Raw genomic sequence first — 23,540 nt, 5'->3', positions numbered from 1 at the left:
GTTCCGTCAGTAATATTCGTACGAGCAGTTCAGTTTCAGTGCCCTAACGCCTGGAGCTTCGATGACAAACTGCCCAAAAATCACCCCAAGCTTCTGGCGATCCGCACACCTATCTTCCGCAGGGAGTCCTGTAATGGACGCGTAAAGTTTCGCTTGGCTGGAAGCCAATGTAACGTCGCTACTTTGCATGCATTGCGCCCTAAATGAGCAACTGTTGAGCGAGCGATTCTTGTATGTGTCTCATAAAAGCGAGATCTCGTTGGGCGGTGCGTTTGATTGCGAGATTAAGAGTGTAACCGCATCTTGATTTCAGCCCTCTCGTGAGCCTTTAAGCGGCTGAACTAGTATTGGTGGGCTTCATTAAGCTCACCAACACCACTTGGGTCTAAACCAACGCCCGAAGAAGTTCGAGAATTGTTAGGAACTCGCTTGAGAAGGCTGCACTTTTGACACTTGCATTCCGGTGCCCAGTGTTTGGGTGATCAGGTGAGGTGCCTGTCAAACCTCTACACCCATGAGCACCTCTACAAACACACACGTAAAGTGCATTTTCCGTTTACGGGAGCCTTGCGACAGCTCACTTTTCAGCCGAATCCGCAAGGGCCGGTACACACACGAATGGATAAATATTATCCCTTATTTTCTCAATTTTCCAAGAAAACATAAGCCGGAACCTGAGGTGACGACCCGCCACCGGGTGACGCCGGAAAGTGGCTGAAAACGCCACCTCCCCCACGAGCCCATCCGGGAAAACTTGGTGACGTTCCAGCGGAACGTCGTGAAGAAAAAAGGAGCAGGGACGAAAAAAAAAACAAACAAAACAGGAAAAAGAATAAAAAATGCGCCTCCGTAACAAGCTCGTACGTACGCCTGTGTGGGTGGAAACAGTATCCTTGGGGGTGGAAATCCCACACACAACTCACCCTTCCGTCCACCTGCAAGCTCCGGAAGCTCTGGAGTCCTTTCCGTCCCGGAAACGTGCCTCACGTTCGAGGCATGATGGGGGATAGTGGAAGGGTGAGTGTGTGTAGGGGGGGATCATAATGGTGTGGCAGCACCAGACAGACCACTTTGTTGTCCTACCGGCTAGGGGAGGGTTATTTTAGGGGCGGCTTTTCACTCGCCGACTTCTTCCTGGCTGAAAGCTCGACAGACTCAGCAGTGTGAGGGGTTTACGCTGGTCACATCCCTGCTTGGGGTGGTGGGTGGCTTAAGTTCGTCGTTCCCATTTACCCGGATACGTGCCCCATACGTGTGTGTGTGTGTGTGAGCACGGGTAAGCTTTCCGGTTCCGGTTGCAAAGTGACGAACAATGGCGAGCGTGAGTGCCCGTGTAAAGTGTCAAATTGTTGACTTTGCTAAGGACCGCCCGGGTTTTCTTTCGCACAAACTTCCGCCCGATGGGGTGAGTGGGTGTAGCACCCCCGACGGAAGGATCCTGCAAGGACCTCCAATAAGCCAAATGGCCAATGGCGCCTTCTACTGGCTCGTCATTCGGTTGCAGCGGGATGGGTAAAGATGTTTGCTTATCTCACGGAAAACAAGCTTTGAAACAAGTGATAACACCACCCGATATTTCTCTCTCTCTCTCTCTCTCTCTCTCTCTCGCTATCTCTTTCACTCTTTGGAAGGGTGCACATGCACGTACCGTCGTACCTCCGTAGGAAAACGCGAGCAAAGATCACAACCCCTTTTTCCGATTCAGCGTCCGGTTCGATTTTTTCACTCCTTCAAGCTGTCGGATCGGGTGGATTAAAACTTGGCCAGCTGTGGATGTGTTGACGGAGGCAGAGGGTTGAGGAAGACAGAGCGAAAGGGGGTGAGGGGGTGGTACCGACAACTCTACCCACCTACCCACCTGCAGTGGTCTTCCCCCCTTCGGTCAATTATCCTTCTTCTCGTGCTGCCAAATCGACGTATTTGTCGGTGTTTTCCTTCCATTCCTTTTGCTTCCGCCAGTTCGCCAGAAAGTTGCCACTTTGTACAGGCATCCCACCCAACCACCCACCTCCTCCCTATCAACAACAACCACCCCCCCCCCCCTTCGAACGCCAGCTGACGGTAAAAATTTTGCAATTTAAATTAATCTATATCAGAAAGGCAAATTTTCGCGCCAAATAGCACACCGGCCACCCTTGGCCGTTGGGTGTTTTTTTTCTTCCTTGCAGGCTAAAGGTGCGGAAAGGAGGTTGCAACGGGGCCAAATCCTTTCGGCAAACGGAAACTAAACACACCAGGCAAAGCGGAACCACGCCGTTAGCGGGAAAATGCAAGCGCAACTTGGCGCAGCTGCATTAAAGTTATTTTCTTTTTCTTTTCTGCTCGCTCCCGAGCTTCTTCAAGTCACTCGCCCCTGCAAGCTCCTTCAAGTCACCGGCAACCCCCTCCCCTCCCCTCCCCTTTTCCTCACCCAACTCTCCCGTTAGTGCAAATCGAGCGATCACTCTTATTTATTTTATATTCTCATCGCTGGGGTTTTTCTTCCGCGGCGGGGTGTTTTTTTTTTTTTCGTCAGCCACTTCTTGTGTGTTTCTTTCCGTTCTCTCGGCGTTTTCGTGCTGTTTAATTTTGGGTCACCACTTTCCGGCTGCGAGGGCACCCCCCCTCCCCGGGGGTGGTGGAAATGAATTTCCGCGCATGGGAAAACCGTCCGCTTCGGTGCCACTCGCTCGGACTCGGTGGCTCGAGTTGGCCACCTGCGCTCTCTTCACTGGCACGGGGTGTTGCAACAACACTGCGACCTACAACCACCCCCTTCGGGAAACTGTCATCCCCAAGGGGCGTAAAGGGGTTTTGGGAGGGGGGGGGGGGGAAGGTAGTGATGTAGGCGCGCACGGACCTTCGAGTGCGGGAAGTTTACGTTTGCTCCTGCACCGGAGTGATACTTGATGCCGGTTCGCCTCTTCAAGTTCGATTGCTACTCGAACCGCTGCTGGGAGAGTGGCTTGAGGGGAGTGAAGAGCGAGGGGGGGGGGGAGGAAGAAAATGGCGAACCCAAACGCCACCATCGACGGCTTGGCACGGCTGCGAGCATCGCTTGGTTGGCACGGAACGAATCGGTAAGTGGTGTATAAAGTGTTTAAAAGCATTATTGATCCGCTTCAGAAGGGGTGGAGGTTTGGCAAAAAGGAAAGGGTGGGGGAGGAAGAGAAACGAGTGGTCGCGAGGGGCGAGGGGCGAAAGTCAAAAGTTTCAATCTATTTTAATTTGCTGCTTCTTAAGCAACCTCCCACCACGGCAGGACGAGCGAAAGCAAGATGGCGCGATCCGATCGTCCTTTCAAAGAAGCACGAGCTCCGTTGGGCGAGAGGTGAAGGGAGTTAATGCCCTGGGCGGTACCTCACCAGCCCGAAAGGAAGTCCAGGGGCCACTTGCCAGCCACCGGTAAGGGCGCACATTCGCGGCTTCCTCGGTGAAAGCCTCGACGCCAGCAAGAAGCACCACGTCCAGTAGTTCCCGCGGCATTCCCCGCTAGAGGGCGCTGGGAAGGTGGGCAGGTGCGTGACACGGTTTTGCGCTTCACTTCCCGAAAGCTAACGAGAGTTAGCTCCACTCCGTGTGGTGGAACCGTGCCCCGCGGGAACTCCGCGGGAAGACTTTGCGGTCGCCGCCTGAGTCAAGCACAAAACGGAAGCCAGCGATGGGAAAAGGGCTCGCTGATAGCACCGGATACCCTAACGATACCCGAAACGTGGCGGGAAGATGTACAAAAGTTTCGCCGGAAAGTCCTAACGAAACTACCGGGCCAGTTGTGGGAGCGTCTTGTTGCTTTTTCTTCATGCTTTTTTTTACTACTTCTCCTCGTTGCTCTTTTTCGTCGTGCTTTTTTTAAGCACTGTTTGCGCTCTTTAATGGCGGCTGGACGGTGTTTTTGGATCGCAAGCAGCTGGGGTTGCGTTTGGAACCCGCACGTGACAACATCGCCCTGACCCCGGGCTGGGGGAGAGGGATTCTTCCAATTTAACCGCTGACGGCAGGTAGCAGCTGGGCGATTGGGAAATATTGTGGTCTTTCTTGTTTAATTTTGGCATTCCTTCGATTCGGGTGGAATGGCTCTTCTGGGTTTGGTTGGTGTTCGGGAAAAGGAGAAGCTCTTGGGTGTGCTCAAGTTTTGAACCAATAAGTATACGGTCGGTGTGCAGGGAACCTATCGCTAAATGGTCCAACCGGTTGCCGGAAGTGCTTTATTTGATGATGTGCATTACGTTATGTTTGCAGAAAGCCACGTGGATTCTTTTTGATCAATGTTAGAAAAGCTTTAACCTTTAAGAAATAATCATGAAATGGAAATAAAGCTACTTGTTGTTTTACAGTTTGATTTGACAGTTTAATTGCCTTAAAAAATTACAACATTTCTTGTTCACATTTGTGCTTGGAATTTGGGTCGATAACTCATCAAAATTATTATTTAAATCATCTTACTGTCATGTAATTCCTGCCCATCAAATCAAACATTGAGCTTTCGAAAATAAGAATGTTAGTCATCCCAAAATTGGGAAAATGTTCTCAAAACCTCGCTTAGTTCATCATTTTCTTCGAATGAAGGAACTGCTGATGAAAAGAAGCAGCAGCAACAACGTAATATTCCCTTAACCGATAACATTCGACGAAAAACTTTAAACCGTCGATTCTTTTCTCTAGTTCCTCCTGGATCTCGACGTCACCGCGCATCTCCACCAGACCGGAACGGGTTAACATACGCAGCTACGGGCAGCAGCAAAACCTGCACCTAATCGACCATAGCGGACACCAACCAGCCAGCAGGAACCAATCGATACCCATCAATCCTGGTTGCCCAAAGTTCGCTTCCCGACGACCCGCCACTTGGCATTCATCGTTCGCATACTTGGCACGCATGCATGCAATCGACAATCAATCATAACTTCAACAAGTCGCTCGACCCGACCCGGTCCCGAAGCTCGGTTACGACTTTCGCATCATTAATTCGCTCGCCGGGCTTTACGACCCCCTGGGACTGAGGTTCGGGGTTCGCTCGCAAAACAAGATCATTGCATGGCTGGCAGGACATTCCCATAAATAGCAACTCCTTCGTCCGGTTGGGCGCGCCAATGAGCCGTCCGAAAGGTCGGTGCCACCGGCTGGGGACGCTGGTTGGCGTATTTTTATCACGTTTTTATTAACACGCGTTCGTCTTGTTAGTGTGCGCGTAGTTTGCTCTTTTCCACGAATGGCGCATCGGAAGGGAGCGTTGTCGGACAGTGATGAGCTTGTTGCATACAGCTAGGTGCCTTAATTAATTAATTGCAGAAACAAACGTTAACAAGCCACACGAGCTAATTTGAATTCGTTTCGATACAGAGACGATTGTATTTCGTTATTTTCAGCATTATTTGGTGGTTTATTTCATCGTTTACTTTCACAATTGTGATTTTTCTTGGTATCTTCACGATTTTTTTTTTGTAATCAAAGCACTCAAGTCTTACAGTTGGTATTGGTATTGCTGGCTTTTTATTTGTTCTTTAACTCTTAAGGCATTCGAAGCGGTTCCAGGTTTTTAGCCAAGAAAACCAGCCACCAAATCCCACTGTGTGACACGCCAAAGCAGCGAAAGAAAGGGGCCCCGAACCAGCAAAACCGTTCGCACAAATGGGAAAACGTCGGCGACAGGCTGCCCTTTCCGTCGAGGGCAGAAAGCGAGATGAAATCGATGAAGCGACAAACTTGCCCGACACGTGTTCGTGACCCCGATGGACTGCGTAATGACTGCGTAACGACTCCCGGCACCGGGCTAATGCGTGTCCATCGGGCGCAAAAGGGCGCCACCCGCCACGTTGCTGGGAAAAGGTTACATCACCCACCCTTCTTCACGGCTTATCGAGCGGAATGTCTGCTCCTTCCCTTGATTGCACGGCGCACGCCATTGGGCTGGGGGGGGGGGTTTCTGTTTCTTTCTTTTTTCCTTCTACGTGTATGTGCCCCCGTTGGATGCTTCTTTGTCGACGACGACCATCTTGGGGATCCTTTCGGCCGAATCGAACGACCCTTTGCGCCGTAGAAGGGCGCGTCCTGTTGCGCACACACACAACCCTCAGTGCACCCGAGCGGGCGAGCTAACTTAATTTTCCGAACTTCTGTCCCGGGACGGAAAAGTCGCCGCACCGGGGAATGCTACCCTTTTTTGTGCTTTTTAGGGCGCCGGGCAGGCGGTGGGTAAGCAAAAATTGAGCGCTCACCGTCCGTGGGGCACCCGTGTTCCGGTGGAAGCGATCCGAGGAAGTGGTGGAAATGGCGCGCGCCCAGCGAAAGTGTTCTCTTGGAAACGGAAAGTTTTGCATGCAGTTTCGTTTCGTCCCGTGAGTGATATCTCTTCGCTTTGGCTGGCGGCGTGGCACGAACGGAATGTGCCTTTGAATGTCCTTAGGGTTGGGGAAGCGACACGCCAAGAGGATGAAACACACACACACACACCCACGCATACAAACACTCAAGCACACGGCGCCTTCCGGTTGTGGGGCGGAAATTTCAAGATAAGAAACGAACTCAAACAAAGCGCACGAGCAACCGACGGCGACAAAGCCCGAAAGCCGGCAAGTTGCACCACCCTGTGTGGGTAGGAAAAGTGAGGAGAGATAGAGGAGGAAAGGCGTGAGGGGGCACACACCAAGTGACCACTGTTTGGTTTGTCAAACCGGAATAAAAGAAGCACAAAAAAAGGCAACCATGGTCAGTCACTAACGACGAGCTTCCTTTCTCAAGGACTTGCGGCAGGCAGCGAGCACAGGGTGGGAAAGGGCGATTGGCCACCACGAGGGGAAGGCAAAAGGTGCGAAAAGTAAGCAACATAAATTCCATATCCGAAACTTTTCCCATATTTCGCCTCACTTGGTTCGCTTCACGCTACGATCCCAGAAGCTACCATCCTACTGTCATCCTGCCACGTTGCGTGACAGGAAGTGGGCAGGGGATGGGTTGGGAACAGAGGTGGAAGGGGTGTTCACGAGGAATGCAACCCAGACAGCCAGGCACGCTTGACCCCAGCACCTGCTCAGGTGGTGCAGAAATGTGTGCAATTCCAGGCCCGCAGGGAACGAAACGCCAGATGAAAGCTCTCCAAGCCGAGAGACAGAGATGTGGAGAGTCTTAAGTATAGCCTGGTAAGTCTGAACTCCTGCACCTGGTGGCCCCTCGATTGGGTGCTCTGATTTTTGACAGCTGCATTGGCAAGTCACCGGCGTCTGGTGTGTTTTTCTTTTCGCTCGTTTTTCTCACACTACGCGCTGGAAAAAGCTGCCCATCCTATTGGTTCTTCATGCTGCCGCAGTACAAAGCTGCAGGTGCTCAGGTGTGGCTCGCAAAAAAACAAAATGCTGCCGGTGTAGCATTATCCTTTTTTCACTCTGCGTTGTACCAGTCACCACACTTCCTTGCTTTTAAAGCCGACGATTTCCCAGCTCGTACGTGGTTTGGGTAATAGTTCTTGTTTGCTTTGCGCTCGTGTCAGCAGTATTTCACTCGGCAGGGAATTGCAAAGCAAGACGTCCTGGTTGGACGGGAACTGGCACCAAAAAAAAAGAAAGAAAGCAACAAAATACAGCAAAAACTCTATCCCGATGGGAGAGGAATTCAAATGGACACTGGTGGGTGGTGGGTGTCCGCAAGAAATTCCACAGCCGGGCTAACGAGACCGGCATACCAGCCCGTCGTCCGTGGGCGCTAAATGGCACCGGAAGCCGGCAAATGCACCCGACATTCTCGACGCTCGGCGCCGATTGTTATCGCAATGTTGCACCACACATGATAAAGTTTTTCCGGCCCTCCGCAAGCTTGCCACCGGTGGGCTGGCTCGAGTTTGGGCGGCGTCATCCATCAGGAAGCGGGCGAAATCAAGTAATTTAAATAATGAAAAAAGTTTGTCCACTTCACCAGGCGATAACTGGTGCGCTGGTTTGGGAAGTTGAATGCAAGCCAGCGCCTCAGATTGAGCGCTTGAAGATGCTGGAGGCTTTTGGGGTTTTTTGGACGAATTTTCACCTCGGAGATCGAGACTGATAATTGATCACGTGAGTTGCTGACGTGGCACCTGATCTTGACCTGAGGAATAACAAGTTGTTTGACAGGTGACAGTTGAGAACTTCATTGGAGGATTTGTTTACTTTATAGGTAATATCGTTTTCTGGTCAATCAATTTCTGAATTTTCATAATAACATTAATTACGTAATGATTTTCTAGATTTTGGTAATGATTTTCTAAAAAATAATACAGATTTGTTAAGCAACTTATTAAACAAATCGAATAAAAAATGTTCATTAACTTTAAAACCAGATGCTGAGTGAATGTTTTAGATTTCTTTATCTAGGAATTCTTAGAAAAGCCAGGATATTTGCACGATTCAAGCCGATTACTGGAGCGTTACTTCCACTTCCTCAAACAATCAACAATTACTTGAAATATTATCTTGTCTAAGGTTAAAAAAAGAAGCAAAAATTTCACCCCTTCGGGTCCATTTTGATAGTTGAGCTGTTTAAGAAAATAGATTTAGCGATTATACAACCGGTCTTAATTGCATTCCGACTCGCGCTCAACAACTCCTCAACCGGTGATGAGCTAATAAAGGTGCTTTAATCACCCAAGCGATGCCCGTTGGTCAGGTTGCAGGATAACCAAAAATGGACCGGAAAGTGGCGAAAATCATCAGCATCAACCACGATTGGGTGCATTTTGAATAAAAGGATTCCATCCTGCTCGAAAGCTGCACCCTGCAAAAGGTCCTTCTCTGACAAACACAGCAAACAAAAAAAAAATAAAGCATCGCAAGGCAGTTTTTCTTATCCTTTCAACAATTGCAATCTCCAATTTCCACCTCGGGTTCGTTTATTTAACTCCCTCCCCCCCTTTTCGCTTCTAAACCCAACCCCCCTTTTCATCCCCTTTTTTTTCCCCACCGAGTTCGCACGTTGACACCGCGTTTTCCCTAATGCCGCAGCCCAATGGGTGGCGAGGAAAATTCCACCCCCCCCACACCCCTATACCACCCATTTCGTGTGCTCTAGAGATCGTGGTGTTCGGTTTTTTTTTTCTCTACTTATTTTTTGAACGCTTTTTCCCCACTCCTCTTCGGCGTTCGGTCGAGTGAGTGCATTCGCATTGCTCTAAGTTGCCCCCGTGGAAGATTTTCTTGGGATAAGCGAAAAAGCGACCCTCGCCGTCTCATCTCAAAACCGGCCGAGTGCTCTCGTGCTGCGACGAGCACTCTGTTTATGTTTCGCATTATTATTTGCTTGCACTGCCCCCAGCGAAAGATGCAACCCCCGTGGGTGGTGGGGGAGAAATTTCCCGAACGGCGGGCGGGGGGTTGAGCAAAGAGAAAACAACAAACATCAGCCACTCTAGTCTCTCGTCCCGGCTGAATCAAGGAAAGGGAAAGGACGAACGCGCGCGCGCGCGCGAGGGAGAAAGAGAAGCAAAATAAAGAAAAAAAGACAAAAAATGGCCGAGCTACGAACAGATTTGGAACGAGGTTTGCTGCAGAGATTTTACGCTCAATTTAGAGAATAAATGATTTCCTCTCCCCTGCAGCGCGCACCCCAAAACCCCCCGGGTTGCATACTTTATGCCACCTCTCGCTTTTCCCATTTTCCTAGCCGGCGCAAGAAAAGTGTCGCAGCCTCGAAGCGATCTTGCGCTTGTTTTTTGTATGACTGTGTGTGTGTGTGTGTGTGTGTATTTATTCGTTGTCTCGTCTCTGGCTGAAGAAGGGAGCACCAGGTTCACCTAAGATGGGAGGGTTTTCTTGCACTGGGAAAAGGCTCCGGGAAAGCCACCTAATCCTTCGCCCTTTTGCGAATGGGGCACTTTTACCGCCGTCTGTTGGCGATGCTTATGCCTCGACGTTGGAGAGAGAGAAAAAAGAAACGAGTAGTGGAAAAAATATATATCCCCCCCCCTTCTCCCTTCCTACCCCCTCCACCAGCCAGGACATCCATGCCGGAGCACGCGATCGAGGAAATTAAAGCGACCGGACGAAGCATACGGTACCCGAACCGGCTGCCCTTGGGATGGGGTGTACGAAAAGCAGCCAAAAAAAAAAAATACACTCACAAATAAAGGGGGGGCGGGAGACTCATAAAAGTGCCTGCTGGCGGCTTAGATGTCCTCACTGAAGCACACACACATACACGTTAACAAATGGGAGTAAAGCTTTCGATCGCTCGATTGCATTTTTCCCTCGAAAAGTCACCCTTGGTTGCACCATTTTCCAGTGTCTCATGAACCATGCAGCAGGGATATTTAAGGATCGAGAGAGAGAGAGAGAGAGAGAGAGAGAGAGAGAGAGAGAGAGATAGAGAAAGAGTCCCGGAAGATGGCCAGCGAACTCGAACATTTGATCGTTAGTCATAAATCTCCGAAGCAAATCAGCGCCGAACGGAATCGTCTCGGTGCTAACGATGCGGAAAGCGAAGCCCCCCGAAAAGGACGAATCGGCCGAATCGGCATCACCAAAACACTCGAAAGGCAACCAACGGCAGCAAAAACAAACGAGAAAAAAAAATGGCACCCTAAAGGAACGCAGCCAGTGACCCCTTTCGCGAGCCTTCGGGAAACTCTGCTTCCCGCCGCTGGGCCGGTTCTCTTGGGGCTCGAAATAATGTTATTATATCCTGAGGAGATTAGATAGAATTAGGGTTGCCCTTTTTTGCGCTTCCCATTCCGCGTGCGCCGCTGTGCTTGGGCCAAAAAGGGCGTCTAATCCCCGTGCCCATCGCTCGAATAGTTGGGATGCTCACAAGAGGATTTGGGATCATTTAGCAAGCGCTTTCCTCGCTCGGATGCATTGCGCCGGGCGACACTAATCTTCGACCCGCCACCAGCCATCTTGTGGAAATTCGCCGGCAACCGTCCATCAACCGCACGCGTCCGATTTTTTTCTTTTGCTTCATCGAACCAGCGCATCTCTTTATCTCTTTGAATCTTGATCCTTGCCGGTGAGCGAAAAAGGAAAAAAAAAACACGCTGTAACAGTTGGAAAAGAAATCACGCCCACTCGCTTCCTGTGAGTGCACCTGCTTTCGGTGTCATTAATTATGCGCTTTCGGCCTTCCTTAAACGCTTTCCATCTTTTATCTGGCCGCACGGTTAGCCCGGCCATTGCCGCCGATTACTGGCCGGTTGCTTTTCCGAAACGTGCGCGCGGAAACAGATGGGATCAATTTGCCACTGAGTCGGACGGTGCGACAAATTTCATGGTTGTGAATGTAATGAGCTTAGATTTTTAAGCGGGCGCCTAGCGTTGGGTTGATTTTGTTCTAAGGGTGTTCGGGTTCGGGGGTGGAATCGGATGGAAAAAGAGAAGAACGAGAAGGGGGTGTCTACGGGGCCACAAACCGATTGCTCTTTGGCGCATGAAATTAATTTCTGCCATTTCTGGTTGAATGCAGTCTTTTGCGATTGCGATTCTTTGCGCTTTCGTGTCGTTCATAGACTTTTTTTTTAACACGATCAAGTCTAGACTGCTTTTGGACGGGTACAAGGTGAGATACTCAATAAAAGCTTTTTTTATTTAGAAGAACAGAAGGTTTTAAAGCCCGGAACACGTAGGTAATGAAAAAAAAATGTTTGACTCATCGTTTCTATTTTTATATTTCTTTGTCAATTTAGTGTAATAAGACGTGGAATCCATCTCCATCTGCATCTCCATCTCCATCTCAATTACAGTAAATAATTACAAAAGCTTCATTAGCATATGAGCTTCATTCTAAATCCCAGGATCATCGCTATAGCGTACCAGTCACAGTCCCCTGTAATGGACTCGCCAGTGCACATGCAAATGCATCCAGGTGCCATGTCCTAACGGCGCCTCGCGACAAATGAATCAATTATCACATTCGCTGCGAAACCCACGCTCGTGCCCCGGTTACGTCGGCTAATTTAAGCCCGACCATATTGGTGATAAAATATTTTTACATCCATTACATCCCAGCCGGGACGTTTGTACACCTCGCGCATTTGCATGATTGCAATGGACGGGCTCGCGGATGGCATCGCTGAAATGAAATTAAATGAAACCCTTCGCGCGAGGGTAGCAAACGGATGGGCTTGGCCTAAAATTCATACCACGTTGTAAACGAACGGGCCTCGCATGTCCTTTCCATGGCACGGACAATCATAGCTGGGTCCATTCTTTAAAGCCGCTCTACGCCACCTTCCCTGACGTGGCACTCGTGCTCCGGTATTTGGTCGGTTGAAATGATTTCCAAAACTGCACCGGCAGCGCTTTTCCGGCACAGGAGCCGCGGGAAAATCGGGCCACGGATAGATTTGCGGTTTACGTTTACCAGCTTTCCCGCTCAACGCTCGCTTAGCCCGCTTCACGCTACCGGCTCGATAATGAGAAGGTAGAATTCATTCGGACACGCCGCGCTGTTCCGGTGCACTCACAAAATGCACAAGGACGAGGTCCTGCGCGTGGCCGTAACCGATCCGAGTGCTTTGGAGAAATTAATCATTCCGCAAAACCATTACGAGCTCGGTTTGGGGTACTAATGCCCGATGGCATCGATGGCCTCGGGTGCCTGTGGTGCAGCACATCCGTACGTCTTTATTTCTTTCGATGACATGCTTAATGGTCTGGCGTTGGTTGAGCTGAGCGGTGGATGTGTCGGTTGCAGCAGTAAAGCTGCCGTTCGATGGAAATGTTTCCGTCTCCATCCGTTTTTCAATCAAATCATCGATTGTGGGAAAGGTGTTATGGGGTTTTACATTCATTACTTGCTTAATCAGCTTATAAGGTCATCAGTTCTACATCAATTTCATATCTTATTTTGAAATGTTTTTGATTTATATACTTCTTTTCTGATTTTGATGCTATATTGTAGCTAAAGGTTAGGTTAAAAGACGTTTAAACTCTTTCTTTTATAAAGCGACACTTTTGGAATTTATTCTGTAAATTCAAACTTTGCTTATATTAGTTCCTGTTGAAACTTAGCAGTATAACTAAATATTGTCACATACTTAGTAACCTTCACAAGCTGGTTAAGTGATAAGTTGAGGCTGAGTAGTGAAAAAGTAGATTTCTTAACAATAATGTTGTTTGAATTCAACATTATTGATCGATATATATTAAAAATTGTCTAAATCTCACTAAAACTTAGCTTTTACTTTATGTCAAAACACTTCTTTAGAGATCCTTTTTGAAAGCATTTCCATAATTAATGTGCGCATCCAACGATAGGAAATTTATGCTTAATGCTGTCGTTCGTAGTCTTATTTTCAAGAACATTTATACACCATTTATTACATTTTCCATGATAGTAAATTTGTAAAAAACGTCAGATTGGTGTTCTGCTTCCAAATGACGCTTTTCCAGCTCAGACGAATTTTCACAGCACATTTTCGCAATAACTCGCCTTACATTATCCCTTCCCGAGCGATTTCGTCGCCCATCCGGGCTTTAAACGGACACGGAAAGTCATTCCCAAAGCAACGGCCCTGTGCCAGTGGCACGTGGAGTTGAGCATTAATTGTTGCGCAATTAGTTTCCATCAGTTAAGACGCCGCATTGAGTTACACCACCTCCGGCAAGACGGCGAAACTGAAATTCGCGACACGCTCGGGAATAGTTGCCTAGAAGCTTCCGGGAGTACACAAAAAAAAAATGGTACAACAAACGCGCAACCAAACAGCCGACCGGAAAATGGGATTACGAGGCGCAAAGGCACCGCCAAGGGCCACCACTGAAGGGTGTGCCCGCAAGGGTGGTGGAGTTCATGAAACTGAAAACTTCATCAGTTAATCTGAGCGCCCTTTGCAGCGAGTGGGCTTGAAGCTCGGCTAACGCAATTATTCCACGGGCGACGGACGGGTTGTCGCCTCCGCGCGGGTTACGATGCCAGATTTCGCGGCGTTCCGATTACTTCTTGAAGCAAAAGAAGAAAAACAAAAACCTTTTGCGGAAGAAAATGGAAAAATGAAGAAAACGAACCCAAAACCGCCCGAAACGTAGACAGACAGCAGAGCTAACTGGTGGGACATGAGCCGGAAGCGCCAACCGGGAACAATGTTGGGTTGCCGTGGTGCGGATTTGGTTGCGCGACTTTTCCCCAAGGGGAGCATGCGGTGGGGGTGGGGGTTGGGAAAATGGCGATAAAGTTTTTGTTTCTCGATTCCGCGCTCGCCCGTGCCCGATCTTCGAAGTGGCGCAAACGGCGCGAAGCCGGCGGCGAATCGTTTTGGGTGAAACACATTTTACAACAATATCACATCATATTTTCTCAATTATAATTAACTGCATTACACGGCGAGTGGGTGATAAGACGGGGAAGGAAATGGAAACTCGCAGTTGGTGGGAAAATTTTAGGAAAAACCAACCCCAACCCAACCACTCGCTGGTCGATTCCGTTGCGCCTGCCATTGTTGCGTGGAGGCGTAGATTTTTCGCCGCTTTAATTACACGAACGCTCTCGAGCACGAAATGTGCGACTTGGGCTGGCATTAGGGACGCTTGAATGCTTCTTGGTTCGGGCGAGAGTTCGTGAAAGAGGGCCCCGGTTTATTAGGCGCGAGCATTTCCGACCGAAGCGGAACGTTTAAATTGCACGCCAGCGTAAGCCGCTTATCGGTGTCGGGCGTTTTGGGTGATGCTTTTTTTGGTAAAACGGTGGCGAACCGATCGACAGCCAATTTCAACCGCTGGAATCGCTTGCTTGCTGGTATGCTTAACGTGGAATGTGACTCAACTGATGACAGATAGGTGTGCACGAACTTCAACTTGACAGTTATTAGTCTTGATTTTGCCAAAGGCAGAAAGCAATTCCAAAGAAAGGAGAAATAACTCATGAAAGCTGCTAAAGATCCATTCGTTCCTTGAAAGTGCCTAATTTCAGTTGAATTTAATATAGAACAAACTTTAAATTATAGCAAATTCTATTTAAAACCTCTTTTAAAATTCATTCAGACATTCATAAGCTTTCTTTGCAATGAATTATTTTTAAAGAATTATCATAAAAAAGCTCCACAAGCACGTCCTTGTAGAAAGCTTGTCACAATTTTCATCCCACAAACGAATGTATTTAACAACAATTTCTGAACGCATCTCAAGCAAGAAAACGACCCGGAAACGCGTCCACTTGGTGTGTCTTTAAATCCGTTTCCTTCCCTTTGAAGCCTAAAAATAATTCCATTACCATCCAGCACCCGCACCGAAGCACGCAAGCGAGCGGAATCCATCGCTTACCGCCAATTATGCGTGCCCGGCGTGCGGAAAAATCCAAGCGCAAAGAGTGCAATCTACACCACGCTCAGAAAAACAACGCAACCCCCGCAAAAGCACGTCGCGACGGCACCACCCGGTTCCGGTTCGCACTCACCACCACCAGCCAAAGCCCGGCCAGGAAGCGCCGGTTTTGTTTTCCATCTTTTAATTAACATTTAAATGAATTCATTCCTCGGCGCGGCCATAATCCACCCGTCGATGGTTCTTCGTCGAGGCGAGCACGGCTTGTCTCACCCCCCCCCCCCCCGTTCGCGTGCGGCTGCGATCATCCTCCGTCAAATCATCCCGACTCGGTCCCTGGATAAGGCCTGAATTAGGCAAAACAACAGCCCGATCGGTGGCGAGCAGCCAGGCGCAATGCTGCCGTGCTACGTGCAGTGCATACATTTAGGCGCCTTCGGGGGGGGGGGCGTAGAATGACGCAAGGAACCGTCCGGGGGGGGGGGGGGGGGGGGTTTTCCATTTTTCTTCTTTTGTGCCCCAATACTGGTGCTTCCTTCACGGCCTCCGGGTTGTGGAAAACCCACCGTCATCCACGCTCCGGGGCGCTTCGCTTCCTCGCTGCTTGATAATTATTTATTTTGCTCCACAGTTAATCTTGGCCGGAAAACGCACCACGCCCCGGTTGGGAAAGCGCGAGACGCGGAACAAAAACATTCAAATTAACTTCCAGCACTTAGGCATCGGCTAATCAGCATAAATGAATGCCGAAATCGCACGATCAGGTGGTAATTGATTCTCGGTACGTTAAGCCGGGCGTTATCTTGCACATTAGCTGTGGCGATGATGGCAGCTGCTGGTGGTTCGAAGGAAGCGGTACCAGGTGATGGACCGTGGTTGGGAGCAGTCGGATCGGAAAATCGTCCGACCGTGGCGTAACATTGGCTAGCCGGGGCTTGTCGGCGATTAATTCGGTGCCCGGGCGAATTCGCTCGATTTGAGGGGTTGAATGCTCTCGAAAAGGATTCCGCTTAGCGCTTGGGTGTGCTTTTGCGCGCGGTAATCCTTTCGCCCGAGATGTCGATAACACAAATGCATTCAGATTGCGAGATAAATGGCTGATTTCGGTGAACAGGGTGGCGGCTTAATGTGTTTATCGTATGGAAGAAACGCTAACGGGGGTGTGGGTTGGAATGTGATAATACAGTCATGGTTGCGATGCTTGGAATCGAAAGTGGCAGTAGCTTTAATCGGGGTGAAATTATTGCTCAATATTGTCGAGTACCAAGATCAAATCGCTTGAAGTCTGGTCTCTTCTTATGGAGAAGAAATCTTACATGGAAGGGCTATTGCGTCTGCCATTAAGGAATCGAAATTTATTTTCTGTTGAATTTTGAACGTTTCCTTTTAACATCTCAAAAAAAGGAACTGAAATTTAATCGTCGAACCAAGGCGAACTTCGCATATATATACATATATATATATACATATATACATATATATATATATATATATATATATATATATATATATATATATATATATATATATATATATATATATATATATATATATATATAAATCATTATCAGGTACAAACGAAAAAGAAAGACTCAAACGGGAGCTTTTCTTTTCATTTATCTGATACAATATTTTCATTTATCTGATTATACATCCAAAGAGTGCCTAAATATTTTACTACTTAAGGCTTAAATTTATTATTGTATTTTCAGTGCGATTTGAAATGAAAACTCTCAAAAATGACCTCAATTCCGCAATCAGCTTCATCTCAATTTCCCTGAAGAGTTTTCTTGTTTTTTAAAACCTTTCCACAACCCTTTCTAAGCCTGACATGAACTTCTAGTCGACGTCCAATTTTAAGATTCTTCATGACATGTAAAACTTCTGTGCATGCTTTTGTTTGCGGATACTTCAGCGTGACCGTGGAGCAATGAGGAGGCAAATGCAAAAGAGCCATAATGCACTATCCCTAAGCCGAGTGCAGGATGTGTACGAAGACAGCAGTTCATTTGCCCATCGGCTTCAATGTTGCAGTAGCATGCAGAAGGAAAAACTACCCGTAGCTCCAACTTCCAAGAGCTACGTCATGAAATTCGAAGCAAAAACCTCCAGCAGTTGCTGATGCAACTCTGAATCACCGCCAGTTCCAAACGATGGTATTACATTGTAGCATCGCAGGTTCGTCCTCGTAGCTCCATTCTGCATCATTATCTGTCATCGCAGGTTGCCAACGCCAACAGCCTCGGTCGAAGGACCTCGCCATCGAAAGCCGTCTTAATGGTTAGCCGGAAATCCGATTGCGATCGCACGCGGCCGCATCCGGCATGTTCAGCGTTCTTGTGGATGTTGCGGAAACCGTCAGGTGAGCAGTAGCCAATCAGACACCCTCGCCTTGCAGGCCACCTGTTGGAAAAAGGGGGGGGGGGAGTTGGACGGAATTTTTCCATCCACCCGCCGAGAGTGATCCATCCTCGCAGTTTTTGGCAGCTCGTCAGAAGGTGCAACAGCTTCTTTATTGCATCAACGTTGCCGTGCGTTCGCAGTCACCGTTCTACCCTAGCTCCACTCTAATGAATCCCGAGCCCGCCCCCTGGCGGGTGACTGCTGAATTAGGCGGGCGAACGAGTTTTGCATATCGTTTTCAGCCGTTCAGCCTCCGTTCGATCGAACGTCGACCGAGGCCGTCATGCTCTCGTGGGGGGTGTCGTACACTCTAGGCCATCATTTGGCCACCACACGGCGTGCCATTTTGCGCCATTTTGTGTTCGTGCCGGCGGCGTTTGACGAGCCATTCCGGCACGTTCCCCGATCCGAACCTGAGCACGTACCTCACAAGGGCCCCAGGACGCGCCACGTAGGGGCGTCCGCGACTCATCCGTGCGAACACTTTTCGCCCGAGTTCGAACACTCGTCACACGCAGCTTCATATTTCATGATTATTGTGCGCCCGGGGTTTGGTGAACGCGCGGAAATGGATCACATTTGCATACCCCGCCCCCCGAAAGCGAGGTGACAGAGAAACCGGTGTGCTAAGGGTCGTCCTGCCGACTGACAAGTGTAACACATGCCCCGATCGATCAGGGCGGCCGAACCGACGGAGGCGAGAATGATTCAATTTGATGTATTGAATAAAATATCGCCCGGAAGCGGAACCGCGCCAGACGTGTCAAAACTGGCCGTCGACACGTCTTTCGGCGCTTGGTGTTGGGGGGTTGGGTTTATGGTCCCGGATGGGTTACTTGCCGGCTTGAGTGTTGGGAGCTTTTGTGGTTCGAAGAGTGGCAAATCGTGGTACGCTCGTCTGCAAAAGGGGTGCACAACGGCACGCAAATATAAAAATTTGAGCTTCAACACGTACAAACGAGCTGTGACGTCTTTCTATTAGTTGCCGCGGCATTTGGCATTGATGAAATTTGATAATAGCGTTTATCAGGCGATCAACAGCGGCATGCGTGCGCTAGCTGCTTTTTTATACAATTTTAGTAACGAGAGTACGCGACTTCAACAACGGTAGGATGTTCTGCGAGGTCTCCGAAGCAAGATGGAAAGAAACGTACCAATGCCGGCGAAAATAAGCACCCTCACAATGGCAACATACCGGCCTGGAAAGTCCCAAAGAAGTTTGCGAATCGCAATTCTAGTTAACGACTCGTTACACTCGCTCCGACGACGCAGTAATAGCCGTAGAGCTACTCGAGAAACATAGAATGCATGTGTGCTGCTGTACCCGCAGAAGGGTTCTACGGCAAAAATTAATTGCTGTACGCTACATGGTATTAGGACAATATGCTCATTAATGGAGGGACTTGTGCGAAATGGGACGCTCAGGGTGCTGGACTACATTGTGCCGGCACGGTCGAGAGCTATAATGATGCGAAATAGGATTAGAGGTGCTTACGAAGCGGAGTTTATGTGACGCCTGACCATTTAATTGATAGTGCATCATTTCTTGAGGGATTTCTTGTAAGGGCATAACAACTTCGTCCTTTTCCAAATTCAAATGTGAGTTGATTTGGTTTTTGGAAAGAACTGTTGTTGATGCATGACAGATAGCTTGTTTTTTTATGATAATTTAAGCTTAAGCTTTCCAATGATTTAATCCGAATTTTCTTAAGCTTGAAATCACATTTCAACAGCCGGTTTCTAAAAGCCAGTATGAAAAAGCCAACATCCCCAAGTACAGCGATCGATTCGCGCTAAAAGCATTCCTGTTAAAATATTCCCGTGTGTGATTGACACGCTTGACTCGTAAATAGCCGCAATAGAAACTGATGCGCGTGTCAGCTCGTTCGCTTTCCACCGGGCAGTATCGGTGGCTTCGTGGAATCATAATTTTCCCTCCCCCATACCAACCGGTACGCCTTTTCCCGCGAAACACGCATCCGGAATAACTCGCGCTCGGCGGCACGGAACCGTACCGGAACCATTTGCCCTTTACCAGGAAGCCACCTTCCATGGTGTGCTCCCGAAATTCGACGCCCTTCCGAACGGGAAAGCAAAAACGGGAACGCGTTTTCCCTTTTTGCGCGTGATCTCGATTGATCCGGGGGCTCTCGATGCATTATTCAGCTGTATCGTATCGACGTTCACCTTCCGCGTGGTGTCGGTGCTACGAGGAGTGAGTACTTTTAATCAAAACCAGATTAATTCCACTCGAGCAACGTGTTCGCACGCGAGTGTTGTGAGGTTTTCTCGGAGGTTCAGCGAGCGAATGGCACCAAACCACCCGGTTGATACCGGGTGGTGCGTTTTCCCCCTACCGGCAACGATTATTTTAATGGGTTCCGGGAAACAGCCGCGAAGCTGTCGCGAATAATACAGCCACTGGCAGCTCACGTCAGGAAGAAGCTCTGTGGCCCTCATTTGTGATCGTACAACGCTTTACGAGACGCGCCAAAAGCCTGCACAACACCCGGGAGGTTGAGGAACCTCAGAAACACCTACCTTGTATCACAACCAACACCGTACAGATGGGAATCCAACGTAGCAGCTGCATCAGGAGCACCATTTTTCGAGGGTAGGACTTCACTACAACTTCAACCACAGCACTCGCAGTCAGAAGACGCCCAAACGTGGCATGGCACACGGTGCGTTTGATTGGTGCAATTGATGGGCTGCGTGCGTCCGGAGGCGCGTTTCCACTGGTACCACAACGTCACTACTCTACGTCACCGAAAGCACGAGGTGCACGCACTGTTTGGGCGCGGTTGGGAAAGAAAACGCAAGAGCAACAGTGAAAATTAAACCCAGAAACCACCCCAATGTAACGCGATGTCTTTTATGGCACATTTTTTCTTCACACTCTGCGGCAGCTGAAGGTTGGCACGTTTCTTCGGCGTAGTACAGCTGAGGTACCCTTTCGAGGTTCGCTCCCATTTGCGAGCGCGATTAGGCAATCGGTGAGTGGTACGAACAATTTAACCCAAATTCGTGTCCCATATAAAATTCCGCTCGAAGAAACAACGGCACCGGATAGATTGGGTTTTGAATGCGTGGGGTTTGAAAACTGGTCCACTCTACCGTTGGCCTCCCAAAGCTCTAGCCTTCGTCGGATGAACGTCGAGAAAAGTCAACGCCATTGGCTGGCCCAGCCAACTTCTGTCACTCGTGCAACTGACAGCCACCGAAGAGCCGCGATAGGGCGCTGTACGATGCACGTTTGGGCGTGGTAGCTCGATCGAGCCCCCGCTGGAAATCTCCCCCCCCTCCCCCCAGGGACCCTCACAACCCACCCACCGAACAACCTGAAAATTACCACCCAATCAACCAACCAACCCCGTGAAACACCTGCCACCTGGGCACTAGGCGACACGCGACTACGGTCGCAAAAAAAAAAACAAAAACGCGCACAACACACCCGCGTGACGCGCGTCCGAAGTTACGCCTCGATTCCGGTTCCGGCGAGACACGGTGGCTGGTGTTGCTGCAGCTGCAACACACGCAAGGATACGGGCACTACTGAGCAAAAGGGGGCCATGATGGCGAGTTCGAGGGCCAACCCCAAAACGTTGGCTCGTAACGGTCGGCACCCGAATACCGACCCGAGAGGCATCGCGAACCCGAAGCGCAGCATCCGGAAAACCCGACCCGAACACGAGCCCACAGCATCCGCCCGTGTGAGTGCCCGATTGGGATGATGATGATGATTGGCATCTCGTTCGGTTGGTTGTGAGTGCTGGGATGGTGTTTGAGTGATTGAGTTCCGAAAGCGGGTGTCGTCGGGCGTTTGGTCAGGTGTCCGGTTTTGTGCAGCGAGAGTGCCGGGCGTTTGTGAAAAAAAGGACCTTCTGTCAGCTGGATTGGTGGCTTATTTGGGTGGTCGAGTTACTTGCACGGTCGGGCGGCTCACTCGCTCAAGGATATTGATATTGTTTAAGCATAATAACTTCGCATTTTTGTGCCTCCATCTCCAACCCCAACGATGGGTTTCTTTCTCGTGCTCGGGTTCGTGGAAGCGTGACGCTAGGCGGTGTTGTTCCGGGTGGTGTTGTTGTTGGCAACATAAACACGCCGCTTGGTCGGCTAGATGGCTAGATGGCTCTACCAGGCGATGCTTCTTCGCGCTTTTTTACCACGGCTCACTCTGAAGCCCACTCGGAACACCCTCTGATCGATTCCTGCCGTTGCGAGCCTTCGAGAATTAATTCATCATCGTTGAGATTCGCATCCTTCTTGTAAAGTGGGGGTCAGGGTGAAAAAAGGAACGTGAAAAATCGAAGACCAAAAAAAAACCAAAGGCCAAACTTTTCCGTCTCGAGTGGGCTTCCCGATCAGTGGCGTAGTCGATGCGATCATTAGGCGCTGCCTTGGGGTTGAGTGCTTTTTGGGCCTCTCTCTGCCGGCAGGTTAAGAGCCGTGTGGATGGCAAGCAAATTTCTCATTAAAACCCAAAAGCGTGCCATGTACCTGTGTTAAGGCACAAGCGCTGGAAAGCATTTGGAGGTCAGTACCGTACGAACCCGCTCGAGAAGCGTTACTTAGGCTCCCGCTCGGTCAATTATTGTCTTCAACTCTCCTTTTGCACTTCTCCCGCGGCTCATGTTGCGGACGGTACTTTGTAAAACCACTTTCGCTTGTGCGCGCTTCTTGCCGCATTTCCGGGGAGGCCGGTTTTCCACCCGCCAGGATGAGGGAAATTTCTGAGGCTGACCCGAGACACCGGTTATGATTATGTGCTCCACCATCGTTTGCTTCAGGGAAAAAGGGAACGAACTTTAAAAATGAAAATGAAGCGCGGTCGCTTGGTTTGAGGCTAACTTCATTTGCGTGCATTTTTTTTGTTCGCTTCCTCTCTTTCAGTTGGGTTATTTTTCATAGGACACGACCCTTCGGAATCAGCGCATATTGAGAAGCCGAACCTTCTACATCTTTTGGAGTTGTAGCGCTACGTTTTGTGGAGTATTTTTGTGTGTAATTTTCCGCAACATATTGAACTACTGAAGACTATTAAAGGGCTTTTTATGTAAAAGATCACCTGAACTAAATGGCATTAAAGCTTTAACTACTGTTCTAATGATGTGGAAAATGGTTCAACTCAATACGAAAGAGAGGTTTATAATACCTTAGAAGAACCTTATTTAGGCACAGAAGGATCACCAGTACATTGGTCTGAATTAAGTCCAATAGTTGTTAGTAACGTCGTGTTCGTCTCACATAAATATCTTCCCATTTTCCACACGCAATACACTCAAAACTGCACCATTTAGCTAACTCGGCGTAGTTTTTCCTCTCACATCAGCGCTAAGCAGCTCATTTCATTTGCACATCCAGAGCCGCTCCATCGGTAATTGGAGCCCCATTGCCGCCAGTAATCGCCCGCCATCATCCCACGGCCAGGAATGTGCTGCGAGGTGTAACGTGATCTCGAAGCATCTCCTTTTGAGCGGCAAATTTCGGGCGAAAGTTTTCCGGTGAGCAAACTTTACCGGCACGAACGCAGCCAGAAGTCGGTAACTTTCCGTCTGCCGTTGCAGCGCGTAACGTTTGTCTTGGCAACTAAATTATGCATGGCGCGAGTTGTCGGGGATTTTTTTCGCTCTCACAGGCGCTTAATTTTATAACGTCTCGCGTCGTTGTTACCTTTAAGGGTGGTCGTGCAATTGTCGTGTCGAAGGAAGTAAAATGGCATCTGAAGGAGCTCTGAAGGAGCTTATAAATATGCGTTAGCTTCCCCTGGAGGTCGCGAGGAAATAAAGTTCTCAGCCATCACTCAAGGTGTGCTGGTTTTAAATGTTATTTTTACAACCACCGGTCCAAAGGAAAACACATCTAAAAATGCACCCTTACTAATACCAGCGGCGTAATTTATGGTCACCGCTTGGTAGCCATTGTTCACTAGCGGTGGAAAAA

The 23,540-nt window shown here is 49.2% G+C and overlaps 1 protein-coding gene across 1 annotated transcript in view; it reads right to left on the bottom strand.

Annotated features, from left to right (window-relative positions):
- Nucleotides 1–20,212, bottom strand: part of LOC128728605 (pregnancy-specific beta-1-glycoprotein 11-like) — a 43,797-nt gene extending 23,585 nt beyond the window's left edge. The window contains exon 1 of the mRNA XM_053822232.1: nt 20,136–20,212. Coding sequence (XP_053678207.1) covers nt 20,136–20,199 — 64 coding nt within the window. The 5' untranslated portion in view covers nt 20,200–20,212. The remainder of the gene's footprint in view (nt 1–20,135) is intronic.
- Nucleotides 20,213–23,540: the final 3,328 nt, after the last annotated feature.

This window comes from Anopheles nili, chromosome X, assembly GCF_943737925.1.
Source record: "Anopheles nili chromosome X, idAnoNiliSN_F5_01, whole genome shotgun sequence".
Lineage (NCBI taxonomy): Eukaryota > Metazoa > Arthropoda > Insecta > Diptera > Culicidae > Anopheles > Anopheles nili.
Note: the sequence above shows the minus strand (reverse complement) of the source record. Positions and strands in the feature narration are given on the sequence as shown.